General features: G+C 38.6%; 2 protein-coding genes across 2 annotated transcripts; both read left to right on the top strand.

Annotated features, from left to right (window-relative positions):
* The first annotated feature begins 273 nt into the window (after window positions 1-273).
* On the top strand, window positions 274-5,303 carry LOC117306255 (metalloproteinase inhibitor 3-like). Its single transcript, XM_033790894.1, has 4 exons — window positions 274-835; window positions 1,750-1,983; window positions 3,117-3,247; window positions 4,163-5,303. The coding sequence occupies exons 1-4, from the start codon at window positions 661-663 to the stop codon at window positions 4,391-4,393; spliced, it is 771 nt and encodes a 256-aa protein (XP_033646785.1). The 5' UTR covers window positions 274-660; the 3' UTR covers window positions 4,394-5,303.
* Window positions 5,304-7,695: 2,392 nt separating this feature from the next.
* On the top strand, window positions 7,696-22,140 carry LOC117307375. The gene is made up of 8 exons (XM_033792116.1): window positions 7,696-8,076; window positions 10,070-10,288; window positions 11,297-11,421; window positions 11,791-12,043; window positions 17,657-17,893; window positions 18,892-19,092; window positions 19,475-19,599; window positions 21,674-22,140. The coding sequence occupies exons 1-8, from the start codon at window positions 7,917-7,919 to the stop codon at window positions 21,944-21,946; spliced, it is 1,593 nt and encodes a 530-aa protein (XP_033648007.1). The 5' UTR covers window positions 7,696-7,916; the 3' UTR covers window positions 21,947-22,140.
* Window positions 22,141-25,926: the final 3,786 nt, after the last annotated feature.

Here is a 25,926-nt window from a genome sequence, read left to right on the forward strand (position 1 = left end):
TGACAATTACCAATAGTGTCCAGTGTCTTTTATAGCTAAAGTAATACTATGAAATAGAGCCTCAAAAACAACAAAATAGTGTCACTGTAAAAATCAACTTCCTGAACGTTTTGCCAAGAACCTTTTATTTAAAGGACTATCCTTGAAGGAAAGTACTCTTTAAGAAAGTATTTAATAAATCTAGCAAAGAGTCATCACAAGTAGATGGACCAGTTGTTATTGAAATTACTTCAAATAATATAAAGTTTCTCCGCATGATTAACCACTCATAATGGAAAAGACAATACAAAAACAATGATTGAGGAGGGTGCACTTTGATGATTGAATCACGACTTCCGGTGGCTGGCTGGACACCCACAGGTTGAAACCAACACTCTTATTATCAAGTTACGAAATTCAACGCCACCTGTTTGGGGGCTCCCAGAGTGGCACAGAAAGTGGGAGGAGCTTTAGGGGACTGGCAAAACCCCAGAAAGGGATAAAAAGGGCTAGAGCTGCCGTGTTTGATCAGAATCAGAGCATTGATCAACTACCGACTACTACTTCACCATCAATCTTGGTATCTAGAGCACTTTCCGAATCTGGAGCAGATTGACCAAGTTAGTGAAAGTATAGATCAATTTTTGTGTGACAGTACAGTAAGACAAATTCACATTGAAGATGAAGCCAGCAACTAGTCTCAATTCAAGGTGTGTGGTAGAGATGATGTGTATCCTTGGGTGCCTAGTCTTGGCACAAGCAGGGAGGATAACATACCCAGGTCATCATGAAAACCGGTGCAGGAGGAGTTGCCCGATCGAACACCCTCAAGAATTTGTGTGTGATGCACAGTTTGGTAAGTGGAATTTATGTTTCGGTGACTTTATGTTGAAGTAGAACCGTGCGTACAAATATGGTGACCGACCACTGCAATTCTCTTGAATTTTTTAATTTCAGAGCATGGATATATTAGCAATAAATATCTATCTTTGATTATGTTTGGGGGTTAATCTGTTCGTCCATGTGCCCAGAAGAAAGGCATAATACTGTAGAATTAATCAGGTCTACAATTTTGAGCAACGGGTACAATCTCCTTGAATCCGTCTCTTCTATTATTAAAAATGTTTTAAACTCAGAAACTCGCTGCAATCCTCTTAAAAATAAATCAAGATATTATGATTCAGTAACTAAACGACAATACTTATTCTAGTCATTGTAAAATCAGTGATTAGTTTGGCAGGATTCAAACCCAAAACCTTGTGGCTATAAGTCCAGCAGTCAAACCACTGGACCATGGTGACCCCGAGAGGTGAACTAGGTACATAAATGGGCATTGCTTCTGGCAAAAGACTGCTCAGGATAGAGTAAAAAGGAGAATTGGTGAAGAGGCTTTTTCACAATACAATTAAAGGCACTGGACACCTTTGGTAATTGTCAAAGACCAGTATTCTTACTTGGTGTATATCCCAGAAAATAACAAATCTGTGAAAATTTGGGCTAAATTGGTCATCGAACAGGAGAATGAAAGGTCAAATGCCTTGTTGTACAAGTTGTTGTGTCTTCAGATGCTTACACAAGGTTTTTCTAAAATCTGTTAATATTTGAGTGAGAAATTACCTCTTTCTCAAAAAAAAAACCCTGTTACTTCACAATGTTTTATGTACTATCAACAGCACTCCATTGCTCGTTACCAAGTAAGTTTTTATGCCAACAAATATTTTGAGTAATTACCAATAGTGCCTTTAACCTACATACTTTCTATTCTCACAGTGATCAAAGCGCAAATTGTGTCAAAAGCCGTCCATGAGGAGGAGACATTCCTCTTTGGAGTGAAGGAGATTGCGCACTACACAGTGAGAGTAATCAGCGTCTTTAAAGGCTCAGATCTCGTCTCGAGACACCTCGAAGAAGACGACGTCTTGACGATCACTTCAACAAACTCTGACGTTTCAATACCATGTGGTTATCCCAGTCTGGCAGTTGGTGATGTGTACGTGCTGACAGGTTGGTATTTACAACAGTGTTTATGAAGATTTATGTAACAGCTCAATGATTAAAGCCATGCTTGGGTACTCTGACAAGACCGTATGTTGCAATAAACCACAGTTTTTTGACGACAAGAGGGCGCTTTTCAACAGACAATTTGTTATGCATCTTAATTAAGAGTTTTAACTTATTTGAACTGCCTGTATGCTAAGTTGGATTTGAAACTTTGCATGGTGAAAGTATCCATACATACATACATACATACATACAACTAAATATTTATAAAGCGCCTTTACATCAAGATCAAAGCGCTGGAAAGAGCAAAACCAATGGAACTATAAATACAACAAATTACATCTGAGACAAGTGAGTTTTGAGATATTTTTGAACAAAGGCAAAGAGTTACAATTTCTGATGCGTACTGGGAGGTTGTTCCATATTCACGGAGCAATAAAGGAGAAAGTCCGGTTGTGAGCAGATGAGAATGTTGGGTGTTCTGTTAGGCGTGTGTAACTAAGAGAGGTTTGTAAAAGCACCGTGTGGATATCTCTTATTGAGTAGGTTTGGTTCTGAAAAGAAGTGGCGGTTTACGACTCAACGTTTCAATCAGTACGATCATCTCCTGAAGGCGGTAAGAGTCACAGCATACTGATTGAAACGTTGAGCCGTTAACCATCGGCTCTTTTCAGAACAAACACTACTCAAAAAGAGATATCCAAATGGTGTTACTTTTAAACCTCTCTTAAGTTACCGGTAATGCTCTAATCGTCTTCAATCAGTATGTTCACTGATGCTCTGATCGTCTCCTGAAGACGATCAGGGTCAGAGCATACTGATCGGAACATTGAGCTGTAAACCACCAGGGGTGGATTTCACAAAGAGTTAGGACTAGTCTTATCTCGACTTAGGACGAGTTACTCATCATAACTTAAGACTAGCAATGCGTTTTTGATATCTCTTAGGACTAGTCCTAAGTTAGGACTGGTCCTAACTCTTTGTGAAATCAACCCCAGTTCTTTTTAGAACCAACAGTACTAAAAAGAGATATCCACAAGGTGTTACCGCAAACTTCTCTTAGTATAAACCAGTATGTTGTTTTACATCTCGTTCTTATCTCGGACTGGTTTGCTTGATTTTTTTTTTTCAATCAGGAATTGAAGAGCTAGAAAGTGGGATGTTGAATTCCGAAGGCTGTCAGTGGAATGAGAAGTGGAGTGGTCTGACTGTACAGCAGAAGCTTGGTCTCAACAAGAACGTCTACATCGAAAACTGTGATTGTAAGGTAAGAAATATCTACTAAGGTCAACTGACTCTAGGTAAATTTAGGCCTCAAATTAACCACAGCACCCATATCATTGGCTGGAGTGTCTTGTACTTTTGCTGCGATGCCCTTTCAAGTTTTCAAAACAAATTTACATTTTCCACATAGAAGTGCCCCTTACCAGAGGAAAATTGATGGGGTCCTTCAAGAAAGAAGTACAGGGCCTGTAAAATTAAGTACATTTTTGGCTGAACATTAGAGTTAGGGTTAGACGGCTCAGTTGGTAGAGTGGTAAATTTATGTTTGCATCAAGAATATGTAACAGGTCTGTGATTGATGAGCTTAGGATGAATCTTCACACAAACTTGAATCATCCATTCTGATTGGTCGATCCATGGCAACACGTGTGTAATATACTGATCCACATTGCAAGGTCGATGTCATACCCCGTTCTATTCTACCTCCATGTTCTAACTAAGCAGCGCCCTAAGTTTGCCCCCAGCCTCGTTGAATAGGGGACGCAGAAGCGCATCCATACTTCTTCTAGGTTTAGGAGTCCTATTTATTTAGCCTATTTGTTTATATTTTCTACACTTATTTATTCATTGAAAGCTACCTGTATGGAGTGTTGTGTGCTTGTTGTAATGGCGAAGCTAAAGACAGAGTTAAACGCACAGACAATGCTGTTTCTATGTAGGGAACTTTCGTCCAATCAGAGGCGGCAACGTTGTGGCGCGGTTCACTAGGCCCAATCAAATGATCACTAGCCACAATGTGACCCTGTTTATTCAGGGATCGCGTCATAAAACCAAGATGCACTTTGTAATACTGTTTGTAAACAACAATGTATGATGATCGCAGGATTCCCCCGTTCCACGATAAAGTATGCACTTAATATTTCCTAGACTTATCAAATTTTACCATTTCTTTCTTCAGGTTATTACAACCATCATGCAGAACCCAATATATGGAAACGGAGCAGAGTCAGAGTACCAATCAGTCGGTAATGGTTGCTTTCTTGATCTCAACGCCAGCGACTCACTGTCCAGAAAGAGAAGCTGCGTCAAAGATTGCAGGTACGGAAAAGGTTGTACCTGGGTTCGCAACAGTAATTACAGAAACGTCTGCGCTAATGACAACCAAGTGTCCAATGTCATCAACAATTAACTAGTAGGCGAAGAGAAAATATGTGTTGAACAGAGATTTGTACAGTGTAGGGTGAAAATTTCATCATAATTTCAACAAAGAAATAACAACCGACTTGTTTAAGAGCTAAGTGGTCTGTTGTCTTTGATGAATGATGGATCCATAAGCCGATGCAAAAAACCAATGCTAGTGTCACCTACCTGCAAAACTGCTAAACAGCACTAGTACTTTTTTACCACACAAAGTGTGTTTATTTAGAGACCTAATTTTGAAGATCGCCATTTGTAAAAATGTTATCCATCAGAAGAACAAAAAAAGTGAAAGAAAAACGGCCTGTACAAAATTATGGTAATAAGTTAGATTTAAATTATATTTATAAAATCACGACAGCTGAATCTTATCACACTAACCATCTTCACCGATTCTTAAAAAAGGGTACACCTGAGAGTAAGCCATGTGACACTAAAAGAATCCCAGTGAAGAAACACCCGTGGTCAATGTATTTATTGCCCAAAATGATTGTTTTTGGTCGAGAAAGACCAATGTTTACTATAATTTATTTATCTTGTATATTTATGCGCTACCTCCATTAATAAATTTATAAAACATTATAGGCCTAATCATTTTTTTGGCAGAGTGCACTTTCTGATGAATAACACATGTCCCTTGTGTAGATTTTGGTATAAAACTCACACTTTAAATCTTTGGTTTGTACCCTTTAAAGATGCCCTTCAACTCAGTAAGTTAGTCAGCATGAGCTTGTGCATAATGTTAGCCTTGATTGTGGGGTCGGGTTTCGGCTCAGTAGTTCTTTTTCCTGCCTTCCACCTCTGTGGCCATGGTTCAGACCCGAGCTCATATTTAAAGGCAGTGCACACTATCGGTAATTACTCAAAATAATTATTGGCATAAAACCTTTACTGGTGACAAGTAATGGGGAGAGGTTGATGGCTAAAACATTGTGAGAAATGGCTCCCTCTGAAGTGCCATTGTATTCGAGAAAGAAGTAATTTTCCACGAATTTGATTTCGAGACCTCAGGTTTAGAACTTGAGGTCTCGAAATCAACCATCTAAACGCACACAATTTCGTGTGACAAGGGTGTTTTTTCTTTCATAGTTGGTAATCCTGCTTTGATCAAGGAAGAAGTTTCATGCTAAGCTAATTTTTGTGCTTAGCAGCTCTATGAAATTGGGCCCATATCTTCATGTCCTTTTCTTCTTGTTGTTGGAGCTAGTTGCGCTGCTGGATGTGTAATGAGTTAAATGACAATTTATGGCTCAATCACATCATGTTAAAGTAATGTAAGACTTCCTATGTTGTGGAACATCATTACAAAGATCCTTCCCATTAGAGTCAGTTACATTCTCTTTTTCACCTAAGATGAATTATGTGTCCCTTTCCGTTTGGTTTAACTCTGCTTTTAAGGTGTTTATGTACAGACACCACTTGTTTGTAAATATTGCTTGATCAGTCTTTCACTTGCATGAAATCCATTTTATCTGTATGTTAATTTATATAATATTTGCATGACTTTTCATATTTCTTATTGATATTTTAAATTTCTGTATTATATGCAATAAGTAAATTGTTTTTAAGTGTTGTAATTTATTTTCTTAATGTGTATATCATTTGGCTAAAATCAATATATTTATCCTTTGTTGGATAACAGCTGTTTTGGCTACAAATCATAAAATTTAATTAACCAAGGGTTATGACTACAAATTTTGAAAGTTTCAGTTTATGGTACAAAATTTACAGTTAATGGCAAATAAGTACAAAATATTTTTGAAAATAACTGTTTTGGGGAAGTTTAAAATAAGACCAACATGACAGTATAGACCTTGGGGACGTCACAGCAAATTTATAAAATTCTGTGTAAAATTCTTTCCCTAGATGGTGGATTAACAAAAACAACGAGTCAACAACGAGACTGTTAAATGGAAAACGTTTTAACAAGAAATAGGTACTTGTACTTAAACCCAGTGATCTTTCAAATCAATAATTGAATGTGTGCCTTTACCTTAAAACCAAATTGTAAAAATGGTTAAAGACAACCTAGCAATAAGAGTTTTCTGTGCCCCCTTTACCACTGTTTGTGCCATAAGCTGTGTGCAATTTGTTTTGTTAAAGTCACCCTTAATTTGTAATGTAGCTTCTTTTGTGAAAAAAATAAATACATTTGCATAATTACAATTTAAAAAAAAAAAAGTTTTTTGCGTGCTTTAGTGGAAATCTTATCATTCTTCTTTTGTTTGAAAAGAGTTGGTTACTTTTAGTAAATAATATCTAGTAGGGCAGGGCTCAAATTTTACTATGGCCCACAGGCCAGTAGTTTTTGGTGTTGGGCCACTAAACTTGGTGTTGGGCCAGTATTAAACTTGGTGTTGAGCCACTATACTTTTGACCAGACAAGTCACGCAGTCTTGTGTTTTGTAATTGAATATCAGTGAAGCAAAATACATCCGTGTGAAACATCTTGAACAAAAAAAATTGTTCAAATGTTGACTGTACGTCTTATAAAATACCTCTCATTTCTACAGAGTAAAGGCATAATACTTCATACTCATAAAGACAAATGAAATAAATATTATCAAATAGCATTTATTCAATTTAAAAAGGGTTAACTTGATAACTGGTCTTGAACAAAAAAAAATAATTCTGGTCCAGTATTTGACCAACTATTTGAGCCACAAGCCCAAAGGCCTTGTGGGCTTTCTCTCTAAATGCAAGCCCTGTAGGGATGCATCCTTTGGGTGGGTGACTAGAGTCAACCACACTTAAAAGTATAAAGCACTATAAACAGATTAACAAGACATTAGTTATACAGTGACAGTTTTTTTACAACCATTGAAAATTACAAGTGGCGACCAACAAATTAAAACCGCCAAAAGTAAAAGGGCTAGTAAAAATCACAAGAACAAAGGAGGCCTACTAAATTACTCTTTGATGCTAGCAAACCAGGAAAAAAGAAAGGAGAGAAGGAAAAAAACCAGGGGATCATCTTTGGAATTTAGAGTTGAATAGGTGGCAAGCATGAGGCAGAAATGACATTCTGAAGCGGTTAGTGCGGGATCGTAGAGTTCAAATTCATTTTGATTTCTTGACAACCACTGAAGAACGAAGACGACAGGTCGGATCTTGCATTATGTCTTGAAGCCATGAGAAACCCTCCAAATAAGCAGAAATCGCTCAAGTATGCTCCAAAGCAAATTGTCTTTATAGATAAAAAAAGACAACCTCCCTTTAATTTGTTTTATTTGTGTTGTTGGATCGAATACTTCCCGCTGATGAGACCTACTTCTACATGAGATATCTGTCATCATGACGGATTCATAGGGAGAAGGGGTTAGGGGTTCAAGAGCGCAACGAGGTTCTGTCTTGGCTCTCAAACACTTTGACATTTATATCAGCCACTGAGGCGAACGAACCAAGCGGGGGTGGTCTCCAAAAAAAAAAAAAATCAAACCCTCTTCACTGAGCGAAAACACAGCAGTGCCTCCAGTTTGTCTGGAGACAGTTTGTTTTCGTTTTCCACTCCAAAGATGGAGGTATTGACCAAGGTATCGTTGATCTTAATGCTTGTGATGCCACTGGTATCCGGGCAGCAGGAGCAAGAGCCGTCAAGTGAGCCACCTCGCCCAGCATCTCAGTGTAACTGTCCGATAAGACACCCTCAGGAGAATATATGCCGGGCCGATATCGGTAAGCAACTTGCTCTAATCCTCGCTCATATCCAGACCTAGCCCTGGCGGCCTTACACTTTCGTATTATACTACAGTGACGTCCTGGATATCAGGGTACATTTCTGGGGGAATTTTTTTTCAAAGCTTCATAACTCAAATCTTACCTGCAAAAAGCCACTAATATCAACAGATTCAAATTCCATGGCAGCATACATATTTCTGCGGTGGGAGCTGCATTGTTTCACGAAAATGACGGATTTGTGAAAAATATATGACGACCACAACCCAACGCAGAAAAATGTATGAGGCACTGGAATGTGAATCTGTTGAAATTAGTGGCTTGTTGTTGCAGGTAAGATCTGAGTTATGAAGCTTTGACAATTTTCCGCCCCAGAAACAGGCCTCAATAGTAAGGACTCTGTATCTGTGTACAGAGAAAGAGTCCTATATAGGGCTAATCCAGACCCAAATATATGGTGGATTTTTGGACGTTCATAGATTGTCTTTTTTGTTTTAGCCCTAGAGTGCATGGCATGTAATATTGAACCATTATTGTATCGTCATATCACAATCACAAAGAAGTCTATGCACTTTATGAAATGGAAAAAAAAAGAGAGAAGTTATAACCGCTCTCAAAACACACTTATTTAAATCAATCTAAGCTGTTCAGTTTTTGCTATTTCATCCCATTTTAAATTGTCATTATTTTTTTTATCGTACACTTCTTGTTTCAGCACTTAGAAACCTGGTATAAAGCGCTATATAAATGCATGTTATTATTCTTATTCTTATTAAAGTTAGACAAAAGAGATAAGTAAGTAAGGACCGAACGGAAAAATAAGTGTTTAGAAAATGCCTCCGATGTATCAAATCAGCTAGGGCCTAAAATAAAAATGCAAAGCCATGGTCTGAGGTGGGATTCGAACCCGAGTCCTCAGAGTTGAATGGAGGGAAACGATATGGCATTCTAACCTGACCCCCATCCTAGTCAGGATATCAATCAATCAATCAATCAATCAATCGATCAATCAAATGTAATTTGTATAGCGCCTAAATCAAAAGTTTGCTCAAAGGTGCTGAGGCACAGAAGAAATAAAAAGTCATTGATGGTAGGCCTTCTGAAACATACTACCGGTACTACATTTATATAGGATACTACCAGTACTACACTTATATAGCACTAGCACTATATAGCACTAGATCACGCCCAAGGGGTGTGTCAAATCACTTTTTTCCCATGTATTAAGATATGTGGAGCTATGTTTTTTGAAGTATGATACCTCTACCTTAGTTAAAGCACATGTAATGTTTTACATTTTATTTATTTTTACGACAAGTGCACTGGTATTTTTTAAGTGGATCACACAATACACGGGAGCAACAGAATTAATATTAATAATAATAATAATAATAATAAAAATAATAATAATAGTGGCTTCTTAAATAGCGCTCAGGTTTCGTCACGCAGTGACGCTCATGGCGCTTCAACATTATTACCCCTGGTCACTGGGCCTTAAATCATTCCTTAAACCATCTCAGCTCCCTATGGAGTATACAGCCTGTGCCGCCAAATATGTAGCGCAATCATTTACATCCCATCTGAAGGATCCATCAATAATGGTTAAGCGTCTTGCTTGCAGACACAAGTGTTTCTGACTGGGACTCGAACCCACACTTTTTTTACCAGAAACACATGAACTTGAGTCTGGTGCTCCCTCTGTCAGCCACGACACGCCATACTACAAAAATTAAACACTTCATGCATAACTTTATTCATTTACTTCAGTGTCCTGACGATGACATAGAGCAAGCTAATTAAGAAACCAATTAAGAACACACGCCCAGTTAGTGGTTAAAAATCCGCAGTCGTAGAATATCTAGCAAGACAGTTCTCTTAAGAACAAACTCTACCTGGCAAGTAGACACACGCATGGTGTTACCGCAAACCAAATAAATATTGTAATTTTTTTCAGATTTATGTATCAGAAAAAGATTTGTATCTTTCATCTCAGTCATACAGGGGCGGATTATGGAGGTGAAATCTCCCGGTGACGGTCTTCTCTCAACAGTGGCCTTGCTGGAGTACTCCGTTAAGGTCAACAAGGTCTTTAAAGACACAGAAGGTGTCCTGAACAGAAAGAGGAGACGCAAAATTGCTATGATCACATCCAGCTCGGACCGACTTTGTGGAGTGACGGAGATGAAAACTGGAGCCTTGTATCTCATGACAGGTAAAGCATTTTCTTTTGTGCGAGTCATCTTCCAATAAAAACAAAAAAACAAAAAAGTACAATGCCAAAGTACCTTATTCCTCTACTGTGGGGGCATTCCTTCACCATTCATCCCTCTCTCCTTGCGTAAGAAGAGCCCAGACACTTACAAGATATGATAGTTAAAGATAAGTCTCACAGTAACTCCAGAAGTATCGACCAGCCAATTACTAATGTACATTGCTTCTACTAATGAAACAACTGGTTATACTTGGGGAGGTAGTAATTTTTTTGATTTTTTTTTCTTTTTTTCTTTTTAAAGGAGTACCTCAGCCAAAACAAGTAAAATATTCCATGGGGTTAGCTAAGTGCTTATTTCAACAGACTGTCCCACGATAATAAAAAAGAAGAAGAAAAGAATTGAAATAATGGTTATTGAACTATGCCTCACTCACTAGAAAGCGATGAAAGACATAACAACTAGCATCACACTGCAATCATAATTGCCGTAAAACAAAACAATACTTATAGGCTTCTAATGGATGATCCCCAAGCCTACATTACATCCTTATGGACTGTAAAGGGGTAACTCTGTTTCAGCCACAGTAATGGGTGCGTTCGTTTAGCTTCCCTGGGTCTACCCCGCGGTGCTCACCCGGGCGTGTCCCTGACAAGAGCTAAACTAACGATCACACTCGCCCTCTCGTGGTGACGACATGCACCTCAGGTCACCCCCAAGTGACCCACTCCACAAGAAGGGCACTCGGGGCTGACCCAGTTGAGCCCTGTCAAAGCTATACGAACATACATGTACCGGGGCAGACCAGGGTCGACCCAGGGAAGCTAAACGAACGCACCCACTATGTGCCCAAAAATGGCCCCTGGACAAATAGTTGTTTGTAGCCCACACCTTGAAGTAGCCCCCAGGCCTTGTGTGTTTGGCGTCTTGCATAAAAATATATTTTAAAAACCGCCAATGAAGACAAAATTTGTACAGATATTTTATTTTTACAAACCCTTCCCCTTCAGGTTTGGAGATTGGAGGGGAGATATTCTTCAGTCAGTGCGAATGGGTACACAGGTATAAGGAACTTTCACCAGATCAAAAAGCAGGTCTGAAGCAAGAATTTCTGCGGGGATGCGACTCTTGTCAGGTAAGGAACTTACAAGTAACTTGAGAAATATCATGTTTTTTATTATAAGGCCTACTCCTATTACATAGCACTATGTAACATGCTTTCAATCAAACCAAGAACATAGGGGCAAACTTTGTTCTTTGTTCTTTTACTTGCGTTACACAACACACGGGACCAAAGGCTTTACGTGCCATCCAAAGGACGAAGCATCACACATAAAAATGTCTTCCTTAAGGGCACAAGTGTCACGACTGGGACTCTAACCCACACTTTGCTGACCAGAAACACCATAGTTTGAATGAGATGCTCTCAACCGCTAGGCCATGACCCCACCAAACTGAACCGAAAATTTAAATGAATTCTTGGACTATTTCGTATAATTCACAGATTGATCAGCAAGGCAGTAGTATTCCTGGCATCCATAACGACACAGCCTCCGAAACTGATTGCTACCATGACCCGTTGGGCTCCGAACAACTTGGAATTGAAGACTGCGAGACTGAGTACTCCATTTGCAAACCAGTCAAGAAGGGGCACTGTGCTTGGACAGGCGGCCAACGCTACAAAAGTTGCGTTGAGAAACGAATCAATAAGTTCAATGAGGCTAAACAGGTGGCCCTTCTTGCAAAAGGTGGCAAGGGTCCATAAATTGATATCAAACCTGGGCTCAATTTCATGGAGCTGCTTAAGCACACAAATAAGCTAAGTAAAACAAAACTGTGCTAAGCAGAAAAAGGTTACCAGCCAAAATACCAAGTCACATGTACAATTTGTGACTAGTATCCTGCTCATTGTTGCTTAGCAGGGATGTTTCAAGCAGTATTCGTCGCTTAGGCAGCTCTATGAAATTTGGCCTTGAGCGCTACACTTTGACAGGCTTGCCCAGATTGATACAAATAAAAACAGACCTATATCTTGCAGCCTCTGCGTGGCAAATTCCATTTCCAATACCAATCTATTACCAGCAAGTTTACTGTACCTACATCAGGCCTGGAATTTCATCTTTGAGGGGCAAGGCCATTTTCACTTTGCAAAGGGCACTTCCATTGGAAAGTCTATGGGAAACTTCTGAAAGGGCACCAAGAAGACCAGGGGCAACAGAGGCAGAGACCATAGCCTCTGTGGTCTCCAGGTATACGTTTTATTCAAGGCCTGCTATGTGATAATATACAAATATTGACTGCTTCGAGTGCTATGGTTAAAACTACGACTCCCGAGGTGATCCTCAGAGCGTTCTATTTTCCCGAGGCGCAACAAGTTAAAGCAGTCAATATTTGTTTTATAACACCCCAACAGACTATTTATCATCTTCGGACACGTAATATTCGTACGCCTGTTTCAGATACACAGGTGCACAACTGATTGGGTTCGAGGTGGGTAAAAAGACTTCCGTGTGATAGTCGTCAGACTATAACACGGCAAACGATGCACTATCACCACCAAACGATGCACTATCACACGGCCGCCGCCTAGTAAACATAAGACATATCATGTGACGCACTCTAATCCCAATGAAAAGGCAGAATATTTGTACGGGGTGTTATAACACAAATTATTCCCTCATAAAATAAGATCAGTGTGTATCCGTAGGCACTCAAACAGAACCCATACCTTCCAATGGTATCTCTTTGAACACTTGGAAAGCTAAATTCACAACAATTCTAAGAAAGTCACAAATTCAAAAATATGTTGATAGAGTTGGAACTTTTCAATGATTTTGATGAATGGCTAGATGAGTGTTAATAATATAAAAAGGAGTAATGAAACTCATTTTACAGTTTTAACTTTGCATGATTTTAGTGTAGTATTTTGAATATCATATTCTGTTGTAATTTCTCCCTAAAAATATATGATATCATTAAAATATGTGCCATAGTTAAACACAGAATTATCACAGGAAGAAGTGTAAAAAGTCAACAAAATGTCTAAAGAAGTTTTTAAACAGCATTATATTTTCGACATCAAAAATCTCAGATTTTCTGAGGGCAAACAAATCAGAAGACAGACTAAAAACTAGGAAGATTATCATGCCTGCTATTTAGAATTGAGGATATTTGCCAGCACTGATAATTAAACATTTTGTGCACTCTCTTGAAAGATGACAATCCATACGAAACCTTGAAGGAGGACTATACCATTTGAACTCATTTTGAAGATTAAAAACATCCTGTCCCTGGTAAAATGTTTGTGTTATTATAAGTAAAGTATACAAGTTTGTTTTGTCTAGAGGTGCATGCAAAGTTAGTGAGAATAAAACATGAACGTTTGTAGAAGAAATAAAAGCGAGTTTATTTTGGTGAATTCTCAGCATCTTTCTTGTCAATTAAACCAAGTAGGATTTAAAGAAAGACATTTGCCCTGTCATAATTAAATGGTTGTTTATAGTAGCCCTTACCTGTTGAAAGTGTGCAAAAGATTTGTTAAGGGGTAATTGTAGTCTTGGTGCAAGACCGACGTTGTTGACCATTATCACTCAACTATCGCGATCCTCGGCTCTACTTCTTTCCTTACGCGCACATTATTATTGAATGATAGGGGGCGCTGTTGGAATACTTTCAGATCACCACACCACACCACATTCAAGGCGAAATCACAGCTCACAAAAACACCCTCCATTTAGGTGTATTAAGTCCATTAAGGTGTAAAAGGCAGCGTTTAGTAGGTATACACAGTCAAACCGAGGACCTATAACAAATGAGGACACTAGAGTCCACGGTTCAGGGAAAGGTTTAAAAACATATACAAAAACAATGGGAGGTTGCGAAAAAGTTAGAGTATAAACAAAAGAGGGACAATAGGAGGTCCACGGTTGCAGGCGTATAAACACACTTGTGTGAGTGTATTTGCATGTAGGGCCTATGGTATTACCATAGATGTTTTAGCAACTAACACGAATGTCTTGCACCAAGACTAGGGTAATCCCTGGAGAGAAGTAAATGCACACATTATTTGGGTTAGAAGTGTTAAGTGCGTCTGAACTTCACAGGTGTGTGAAGCTTTGTTGTTTTTCCCGTTTGCTAGCCCCCATTCAACTCAAATTCCGTCACGTCTGTTGTTTTGTCTGCATTCCTCAGTCTTGTTAAACAGGACAAAACAAAATTAACCTAGACGTCAATGGAAATGTATTTCATCACAATCACTCAATAAGTACTTGGGAAAGTTATTGGCAGTTATGTGGGACTTACAATAGTGGGTGTAGGCCCCATGGTAACATTTTTGACTTGGTGACTAACTGGGATATTTTTGGATCACTGAAATGGATATATGTTGATAAATTTTTGGAAAAACAGCTTTCATTGTAACAGACACTCTGGTTGCAGTTCAACCAACTATTTCTAAAGTTCATTGTATGTCCAAAATTCATGAGCGACCCATCTTTTCAAATAAGTTGTTCATTAAAGAAAAAAGAAAAAAAATTGAAATTGAGAAGCATTACTGACAGTAACGTTTCTCAGATTTTGAATTCCAATTGCAGATTATTCTTCCTGTGTGGACATAACTGCTCCATATTTTTTTTGGGAAATGAAATTTTCACAGGTTAGTGTTATGGTTTAAAATCAACAGGAGTTCCAATCATCAAACATATACAATCCCTTGAAAGCTTCAAATTTTGAAAAGCTTTCGATCAGTCACCCAGATTTGCTTTGAATGGGCAAAGCTTTAAAGCATCCTTCAATCATTTATTACTAACAGAAACAACGGCAGAAACAAAACTCATCAAAATGAGGTGAAATCAGTGAATTGTATCTTATGAGATTGGATTAACAGAAAATATCCCATGGTGCAACTCACGCTGTGTAATGGAGACGACATATAATGAATTTACCTTGAGCTGAACTTTAAAGAGGCAGTAAAGCAAAATCATTTTAATAGAAGGAAATTTGCACAGAGATCAAGAACAAGGGAATCAATGTGTGGTGAAGAGGTTTTCAACTAGTGGTTTAAACCCAACAAGGCCTGGTTCTTGATAATTTTACCGAGGCAAAGCTATGAATTGGTAAGGCCCTCTGTCGCCCTCGGGTAAACAACTCCTTATAAGGGAATGCTGTGCGCGTCGCGCAGATCGCGTTATGTGGCACAGCTGTCCCGGCCTTTGCTCTCGACCAATATGAATTAAGAAACTGTCTTATAAGCACAGGTACAAGCTCGCGTGTCACGCCCATGTTTCAACACTTTTTACTGGTCATAAACAAAGGTTTATACACACCCACGTGAGGCACTCTCCACCAATAGGAATAGCGAAACTTGAGGTATTTATGAACATTAATTTAAACGTACACACCAACGTGTGTTTAGCACTGTATACCTAGTAATTTCCCGAGCTCTGTGAAAACAAATCACAGGCATATTACTCCGGTAGGATTCGAACCCACAACCTGTGCAATTTTAGTTTGATCGGAGTGTCTCACCAACTAGACCACCAAGATTGCCCAAAGAACTTTAAAGATGCAGTAAAACAATATCAATAACCATTTTGAATGATAATGATGATGACTAATGGGCTAAAAACACCGTTAAGTGAAAGTCCACAATAAGTACTCTGAAAGAACAGACAAACCACACAATCAAAGACATGTGGACATTCCAGCAAGAAGAACATTATTTTAAGTTTTAAGATCTTTGAAAAAACAAAATGGAAAATTGTTAAAGATTACAACAAGGAACAATGGCAAAAATCAGGCGGGTGATTGGTAGACAGACCCATGTCCAATGAAGAAGAACTTTGGATTTTAGTAATTTTTTCATCTCTGTCATCCTTTAAAATGACACATAATCCAAACAGATATTAACTCCAAAGGATGCCAATTACATCCTGGAGATATCAGGGCATCATCTGATTTAATTGAGATTTCAATAATAGGGTCAGAACATCCAATGTGTGGAAAAAAAGAGAGATAGGGGGAAAAAAAACCTAAATTCATTCTAAAATCCCTTAATTGATTGACTATAAACAAAGAGCCACAGAGCCTGGACTTGCAAGCACGATTTGTTCCCAGCTCAACGGAAGAAAACATTAAATCTTATCACATTTTTAACAACTTTTGATTTGAAGAAAGGATATGCTGTTGCTGAGCCAATTAAAGGCGAAGCCATAGTCATAGATGAAGCCAGAGCCAAATGTCACTGTGGGACCCAAGCTCTGGTGTTGTCAGCAGCTGAGTGTGGGTTCGAGCCCCGGTCGTGAGACTGAAGTGCAAAGACACTTAACCATAATTGCTTCATTGCAAGTTGGGAAGATATTGCCTTCAGCTCTACCAGCCAGGCCCCTAATGGATGATACCCATGCCTTCATCTTTCCTAAGGGGGTATAACCCCCGTTTCAGCCACAAGAGTAGCAGGCAACGTGCCCCTGATGGCAGTTGATTTAGCGCAAATCAGCCCTCACCTTAAAGTGGCAGAATCTTATTTTTATTTTTTTTTAATCAATGGGCTCCATGGATAACCTAAAAAACAACAGACAACAGTTCACACTTACTGAATAAGTTTAGCTCTGTTTACTCAAATTATAAGTTTTGAAAACATTTGCCAACTTGGAAGGAACTTAAATCCCGAGCCACCTATGGACTTTACAGAGAAGTCAACTGAACTGTGCAATGACATTAAGGCCTCAAATTAAATCATCACCTTAAATTTCGTTTTACAAAGGTACAGAAAAACAAAGTCAATAAAAACATGCTGTTAAACTGTTCATGTCCACAAATGTCACATACACAGCAAAGAAAATTAGGTGAGACACAAATCAAAACTAGTTCAAATTATCCCAGCTGAACTTTCTCATGTGGTTAAAAATTACCCACTCTAAGAAAACCACAACATCGCTTCTGATCGTCAAGACTTATTTACGGCTTACACACCCACAAGACTCAGCAGTCATCTGCGCCCTATGGCTGAGTTTCAGAAATACCGGAATATGCTTTAAAAAAAAAAGATCTGTCAGGCATTAAAACAATTTTTGGCGCAAGTGTATATTAGCCTCATCAAGTTATGCAACCCACGCATGAATGGAAATAAAAAAACAGTTCACACAGAGTGGAGAATGCTAGGATTAAATTAAGTCCACAGGACATAAGAAATTGCTGTTCTACTCTCTGCATCACACCCCTTTGGACAGCACACCTGTGTAACTGACTTAATAGAGTGGGCGTCTTTTTTTTTAAACAGGGTGTAAGTTTTAGTAATGTAACATCCATCCAATACAAATAAAAAGAGCTGGAAACTTTCAACTTATGACACAAGTTTCAAATCAGGTGAGTGGTTGACATTCCAGTGCGAAAAAATAAACACCAAACCAAAACCCCAAACTTGAAATCTGTAGAAGTGTTTCTATCAGAAGGCTGTGGTTTCGACGAGTCACTACACGCAATGGATACACGCGGCAACTCCATTACCTTGTTCGTCTGTATATTTCTGACTGTCGGCGTTTCGTTGGTACTGAGTTGCACCTGTCAGAAGAGACACCCCCAGCAGCACGTATGCGACGCTGATTTCGGTAAGTACTTTATTTTATCTAACACAACTTCATTCTCTTGATCTTTAGCAGGTCTTTCATTATTCATGATGAGGAGCACAATAAATCTGCTTTAAAGCACCTCTTTTAATTGGTCTAAACAGACCTTCATATGCTTCCATGTGTTTTCTATACGTTAATACAAGTGTTTGTTTTGCACCTTTTTATAAAAAAAAATTGTGGTAAGGCAGCTTCTCTAGCAATGCAATGGTTATGGGTTCGAATCCCACTCGAGTGATTTGCTTGTGGATTTTTTTTACCGACCCCGGGAAAATACAGAGTACACAGTGCTTAATACACATCGGTGTATAAATGGAAATGTCCACAGAGGAAGAATAATCTCAAATAGGGGCTAGGAATACACAATCTGAGAAGTGTACGTTACTGTCACATTCAAACTTTGGACATATAAAAACTGATATCTTTATACATGTAACAGCATTACTAGCTCCGAAGTGAACTGTTTCTCAAAACGCTTTATATTATCAAATGATGCTGTAGGCTTTTAACTAAAGGTTTTTTATTGCCTATAATTTTAAGAGTGACTACCAAACATATCCAGACCTGATAATATATTTCACAGAGGCAACAAAGGTGATAGACCCTTCCCATGAAATATGTAAATTGCACATAGCGCGTGCGCACTAACGTTTTGGTTGGCAAAATGAGGGAACTTCGCGCTGTTTTGTACACGGCTATGGGTGCGTGACGCAGACGCGATTGCGCATCTGCTTAGTGCACAACTCTATGGTGTTTGCCAACCAACAGGGTCTGTACGCATGCGTGAATGTAATTAGCATATTTCATGGGAAGGGTCCATTGCCTCGATGCCCTTGAAATGCTACAGTAGAAATGTACAACTTTCTCATGGTGCCCTTAACAAGGAGAAAATGCCTTGGTGCCCTTGCCCTTTCAAAATCGAAGCATGCACAGGCCTGAGTATATACCTTCCCCCTTAATTTCATCCTCTGCAATTGCAGTGATCAGAGGCACAGTATTGGGGCGATCGAGGCTCCCTGTGGAAGGGTATGCAGGGCAGTACGAGTACCGCATCCAAGTACAGAAGACCTTCAAAGGAGAGGAGTACGGGATAGGAGAAGAAGCTAAGCTCATCACGCCTTCCTCAGAGGCATTGTGTGGGCTACCAATGCTCAGGGACGGACAAACATATGCCATCACAGGTTAGTTGATCAGCTTCATAAAATGTAATGTGTTTAGTCAAACTTCTCAAAAACCTACATAATTATATGACTTGTTTCTGCTCAGCAGAGTGTGGATTCAAGTCCCGGGTTGCAGCACTTGTGCCCTTAAGTAAAACTAACTGCATCCTTCGAGCGTATAGTAGTTTAAGTGTGTAATGCATGTAAAGGAATCCAGTGCACTTATCGTAAACAAAAGTGGTTGCGATTGTGCAACAGCACCTTTAAACCACAATGGTGCTATAAAAGAATAAATCTCATACTGCGCACTTTAATACACCCTTATAAACCTAGAACCTAGAATTAGAGCGCTATATAAGAACCTAGTAATATTTTGTAATCAATTGTTGATATTTCATCTCAGGAAAGCTACGAGATGACAAACTGCAGATTAGCGTTTGTGACTGGGTACCAGAGTGGGAGTCCGTAACTCGATCGCAGCGTCAAGGACTTAAACATATGTATCAACGATACTGCAGCAAATGCCCGGTAAGACACTAAACAATTTTTTTACTATTTTTAAGAAGAGGTTGTATCATCAATTGTTTTTTTAACAACTTTGAATAACAAACTGTACCTGGCAAACTCTACCTGGCAAGTAGATACACACATGATGTTACCGCAAACCAAATATATATTGATACCTCACCATGCAATGCCTCAAATCATATTAAATTTGAATAAAATCATCAAATTAAAAGCAAACTATAATTCTGGATTGAACAATTTTTTTTTTTTTTACTAAACCAAGACTTAAACCTGTGACCTCCAGGTTCAAGTGCACAGCTCTAGAGAAGTCATTCATAAATAAAATGTTTTGTTGCTTTGTGTTGGGGTTTTAAATTCAAAGAGGTTGTAGCATCAATGGGAGACTTTTAGACAGTCTTGCGCGTGCTCAAACCTACGAGCGCAGTAATGAGCATGTGTGCGCATGCTCGGAACCGCAAAAAGGACTGTTATATTTGCTGCTGCCAGCGCATCAAAAGTGTCATATTGGATCCTATAACTAAAGTAGTAGTACATATTGCAGGCATGCAACTGCCCATTGAAAAAAAAAAAGGGGGAACATTTTCGAAGGCACACTGCAAGTGCGGAGCGAGGCAGCCGAAACGCCGCGGAACATGAGACCCACAATGGCACTTAGAAAATGTTGAGGTTTATTATGCTCTAAGGTGCATGGTTAGCATGTACTAGGCTTATTTTACATGATTGTAGTTATACATTGTTGTTGCCAGGCATATACTAGGATTAAAAATCGCAGAAACGCAGAGGAGTTGCATGCCTGATATTGTGGGCAAATGTCTCTCCAAGAGTAGTTCATTTAGTGATCCATCAAACTATGATACCTATGCCACATTCGCTGCTGTACAATTATGTGACAGTTGACGTCAACTGTGACGATCTCTTGATTCAAAACAATTACTTCTCAAGGGAGAACAAAACTTCCTTAATTTGATCACCACTAATTAAATGTTTCTAGTCCAATGGTCCATGTCAATTACGATGACGAGAAAACACTTGACTTTCAGTCTGATTTGCGTGATTAGTTTTCTAATTATTTCTGATGAATTTCATCATATTTTTTAAATTGAATTATAGTGGAAAGCTTTAATTATAAGTTATTAAGTTAGAGACAAAGACAATAACTTATTGCAACATTAGGTGACTCAGACGACCCTCAACCATAAAGACCTGGTTCAAAAATACTTCAGGAACATCTTGGAACTCGCTTACAATAAAACGTTTCTCAGACTTTCATTTGTAATATCTCTTTTTAAAAAGATTTTTGGGTTGAACAAAGAATTGACTAGAGTGTCAGTGGGATTCGAACCAACAACCTCCGGAATATCGTGCCGGCGCTCTACCAACTGAGCTATCTAGCCCTATATTGGCAGTGTCCCTATTTTGTCAATATCCTTTTTTCGGGGGTGCCAGTCAGAAGCCATACAACTGTTAACTGCAGTGTAGCCAGGGATCACACCAAAATTACGATACAACCTGGGAAGCGGCATCCAGGGGATCACCTTAAGGGGATGCGATTTTTTGTTTCAGATATCAGTATAAACCACCAGGGAAACTGACTGGGTAAATTTTGAAATGATTTTTGGGTTGAACAAAGAACTGACTAGAGTGGGATTCAAACCCCCAAAAATACAGAAAATTGAAGGGAATAATTTCTCGCAATGTTTAACATTATCAACAGCTGCAGTGCTTCTTACCAATCCAATTTTTGCGGTCACTTTTTGTTAACATAATTCCAAAGGTATACCCTCCCTTTAACGAAGTAAAAAAAAAATCAAAACTAGAAATGTTTATACAATGAGAACAAAATTAAAATCACAGAGGTTAAAAAGAATGTTACAGGCTTGATGGATTGTAGATTAAGTCATTTGACAACTTGACTGCAATAAACTCGCCAATGTGAAGCAACATAAACAAACCACAAAATGTTATCGCCACTTTCCGCAAATTGGTCACTGGGTTTTTCTTATTAAAAAACAAGAATAGTAACACTATTAAAATCAATCTTTAAAACAATTTTGATGGTGTTTTTTTAACGCAGATACAAATCAGCAGCCCCGCTCGCTCGCTTTCCCAAGGACCACTGGACTCTTTCCGGGGGTGTTTCTACAATCCCTTCGCTCCCTACCGCCACAAAGTGGAGGATTGCGAGGGGGCATACTCAAGCTGCGTGAGAAATCCCGAAGGTGGATGCAACTGGCTCACTACCAGTAGCTACAAAGAATGTCACGAGGAACGCCAGAAGAAGATAAAATCGGCCAAGAAAGAACAGAAAACTGGTGCAAAGAGGCTCGATAACGGTGTCAGCTGGTAACCAGATGTTTGGCGCGTGAGACTATGGCTTCAAAATAGTATTTAATAATAAAGGAAACAGATCATGAATATGGAAACAAATTCTTTGGAAAAACTTCCTATTTATGTAAACTTCAGTGCTGTAGCTAGACCAATTTTAGTGGTGGGATTTATATCCAATTTAGTCCACCAAGGGCGAGAGGTTCAACAAAATGATTCATGTTTAGATATGCTGAAGTGAAATCTGGGGGAAGTCTGTGCTGGGCAGAACAGTGTCATTTGCTGAAAGTGCTGGGCAAAACTTGCTGGTTCTGGGCAGGCCCGCCCGGCCCCGGCACCACCAACCGTGGCTACAACACTGGTAAAGTTGACGACCTCTGAATCCTTAAAACTGTTCTTGAGCTGTTCTGATGGTTTTCTTGTTACCAGTGTATGTCTTTCTTGTTAATGTATTTCATAATTTATGTATTTCTCCCCCTGTGTTATATATAAATATCTGCTGAATCTGTCTGCAAGTCTAGAGAATACATTTGGCTGTAGTTGTACATTTTTATTGCAGTCGAACATATAATTTAAAATTTTTATTATAAAAAATAATGTTGGAGGCATTTTTGATGAGTTCTAGATAAGGAAAATGTGAACAGGTTTAGTGACAATAGTCTTGGTTCCAAGATATAGTCCTGAAAATCTAACTGATATCTAAAATGATCGCCACAAGAGGGTGCTATCCTTCCGGTAGTGGTTTGATAACAAGATAGCGGTTACAGGAATTATAGCGAACTCTAGCGGTGTACAACACTTGAGCATCTTGGAACCAAGAACAAGTTAGTAACGGCCGAGGAGTTAGGCATGGTCTTTCAGTGGATGGGAGTAACTAACTAGCTGTAAATACAATAAACAAAGCGCGCAATATAAAGTTATATAATATATAACTAAAAGTATTTAATGCATCTTAAAATAAAAGTTGCCAACTTTTTTTAGAGGGTTAACTCAATATATAGAGACCAAAGTGAGATCTATAGTTTTATGAAGAATTGAGTAATAATAATAATAATAATAATAATAAAAATAATATCAAAGTCTTATTTAGCGCACGTATCTACAAAACATGGTACTCAAGGCGCTGAGTATATATACAAACTTTCAGAATGATAGGTAATTGCAGTGATGGATTCTGAGACCCAATTATTTAGCACCTTATAAGGGTTTACAAGGTGCTACGACGCATACAGCAGCCACAGCCAGGAATACCGGGGCGAACCCCTTCTCTTTTCGAAAAGTGCACTGGGTAGTTTTACATGCGTTAAACAACACATGGGACCAAAGGCTTTAAGTCCCATCCGAAGGACGAAGCAATGGTCAATTGTCTTGCTTAAGGACACAAGTGTCACGGCTGGGGATTCGAACCCACACTCTGCTGATCAGAAACACACGAGTTTGAACTCAGTGCTCTTAACCGCTCGGCCACGACACTTCCACGTAATCAAATGAAGTTATAAGATATAAGGCAATGGTGGAGTATGGAGACCTCCATGGGTAGAGATGGATATTTAGTTAACTTACTTTGCTGTGTAGAATATCTACAGATCTACGTTGTCTTGGTGGAAGACATTTGGAAGTTATTGTAGTAAAACTGTGCACACTCAACTCAACGCAAAGAGACTATTCCACTAATAGAGGAAATTCGCTGGAAATAAAACACTCCTGCAATAACTTGATGGTTTGTGGCTACATGACATATGCATAAAGAGAACAACAAAGTCTTGCACAAAGACTCCAATCGCATCTACACAGCAAAGATAGCACACATGGTGATAGCACAAACCAATTACAGCCTAAATAAATATTAAAATTAAATATTTAAATATTAACAGTTATAAAACAAAAAAATTATAATGGTTTACCTTGATTCAATTGATCCAATAAAATTTTGCATTTATGCAAATATATTTTCACTGCGACCATGTATTTTTGTAACCTGTATAACACATGCCTACTGAGCAACAATAAATGTCTTAATTAAATGTAAAACAAAATTAAATTAAAAAAAGTCTCTTGTTATTTTTTTTAACCACATCATTTTTCCCCCTCAATTTCTTTAAACAAAATTGTAAATGCTATGAGTTAAAGTTGAGTTTTGGGTAACTTACTTGACAAAAAGGTAACAATGAGGGCGCTGTTCCATTCCAACATTGAGTCGATGATGTATTCAACTACAGTGTTCTGTGTTCAGGCCCTTTCACTCAACAGACCACCAGGCAATACAAGTGAGCCCTCTGTTGGTGGCACAACAATTAGGGTTAAAGCTATGGTTTTACCTGTGTGTGTATCTGGGGTTTTCCTTCCTGCATATTAACTATAATGTTGTCTTGTATTCTACATTGGGGCCGGCGTTGGGCATATTTCATGAGTCTTTGTCTCGACGGCTGGTCTTTGACAATTACCAGTAGTTTCCAGTGTCTTTAAGTTTCCTTCATACTCATTAAGACAAATAAGATAACACTTCTCTAACGCGTCTTAAAACTTGTTACAATGGAAACAGTTATAAGTGCAATTTAAACTGTGTTAATAACTGACTTTTTTTCTCATTTCGATACTGGTCTTGTTAAAAGATGTAAATAAACACTTTGATGATCACTCTAGTAAATTTATAGACCTGAGGGGCTTGTGGATTTCCCCCACAGGACTGAGCCCTTAACTACCCTATGCGTCACATCTTGATCTTTTTTATTCGGATAATAAATGACTTTTTGAATTGTGTAGCACGCAACAAAAGATGTAGCAATTACATGCACAGTGGAGCTGGACCTTAAAAGTCCGATAAAAGAGTTATACCAAAGTCTCCAGAAAGACTTGTAATAGTAACAAAGTCTTCAAAGTCTGAAGTATAAGGAATCCCACATCAAACTCAAGTACCCGCCCACCCCTGGGATCTGTGTGGTCGTCCTCCCACTATGGTTCATTGTGACATCACAGATGTTTGATGCCCATATATGGACATTCCAGTCATTGGAACCAGAGAACCTGCTGGGTATGCAGTGAGTGCCCTTTTAGGCAATGTGTGACGTCAAAGGGACATTGGATATGGGGACAAAAAGGGTGACCTTTTGGGCTCGAGACTGTTTTTGTGGTTTTGCCGGTAGGAAAAAAAAACACCCTCGGAGAATTTATAAACTAGCAAGAAATTCCTCAAATTACACGCATGTTTTCTTTGGAATTAACTTGATTTGCTGTAAATGTCATATTCCACAGATTGTGAACGGCTTAAGCCAGTCTATAATTTTTGTTTAAAAATGGTAGAATAGGGCCTACATGTGTTAAACCATAGAGCAAGTTAAACTAAAAGCCTAAGGGCCTTCAGACGCTACAACTAATAATCCTGAAAATAAAGTCATTTTAAAATTAAAATAAAATCTTGCCAAGCACATTCAATCGGACTTAAAATTTGTGCATTGAGTAAAAAAAGCAACTACTAGACAAACAAAAGTTCTGGGCCAATAATAACAACTTTCAAGTGACGTTTAAAAGTAACAAAAACAAACAAAATTTGTTCAAAATTTATTTCAAAGAGGATTTGAAATTCAGGTTTCTTATTAACCCTTGAAAGTCATTTTAAGCTGCAAGAAAGAGCTGGGAAAGCTTTGAGTAAACATCAAACATTTCTCTCCCAAGAAAACTTAGTTTTACTTTAAATAAAGCACTTGTCAACCAATTAGAAGTTGTCGGCACTTTGAACGAAAAACCCTTACTTCCCCCAGCAGCCTTTTCACATTTACAAAGCCACAACATTTTCCTGAAAACTTATGCCATTTCGGATACTCTCTAATCATGTCTGGACCCTCACACCTTCGGAGTGCGCCAGGTAGCACTTGTCAAGACCATGCCATGATTTTAGGTTTAAAGGGAAGGTATAATGCTAGGTAATCACTCTTAAAGTTAATGCAAATAAAAACTTTGGTTAAAAGCCTACAGCAGCTTTTGATAGTATAAAGCACTTTGAGA

The sequence above is a fragment of the Asterias rubens genome, chromosome 2 (genome assembly GCF_902459465.1).
Source record: "Asterias rubens chromosome 2, eAstRub1.3, whole genome shotgun sequence".
In the NCBI taxonomy this organism is placed as follows: domain Eukaryota; kingdom Metazoa; phylum Echinodermata; class Asteroidea; order Forcipulatida; family Asteriidae; genus Asterias; species Asterias rubens.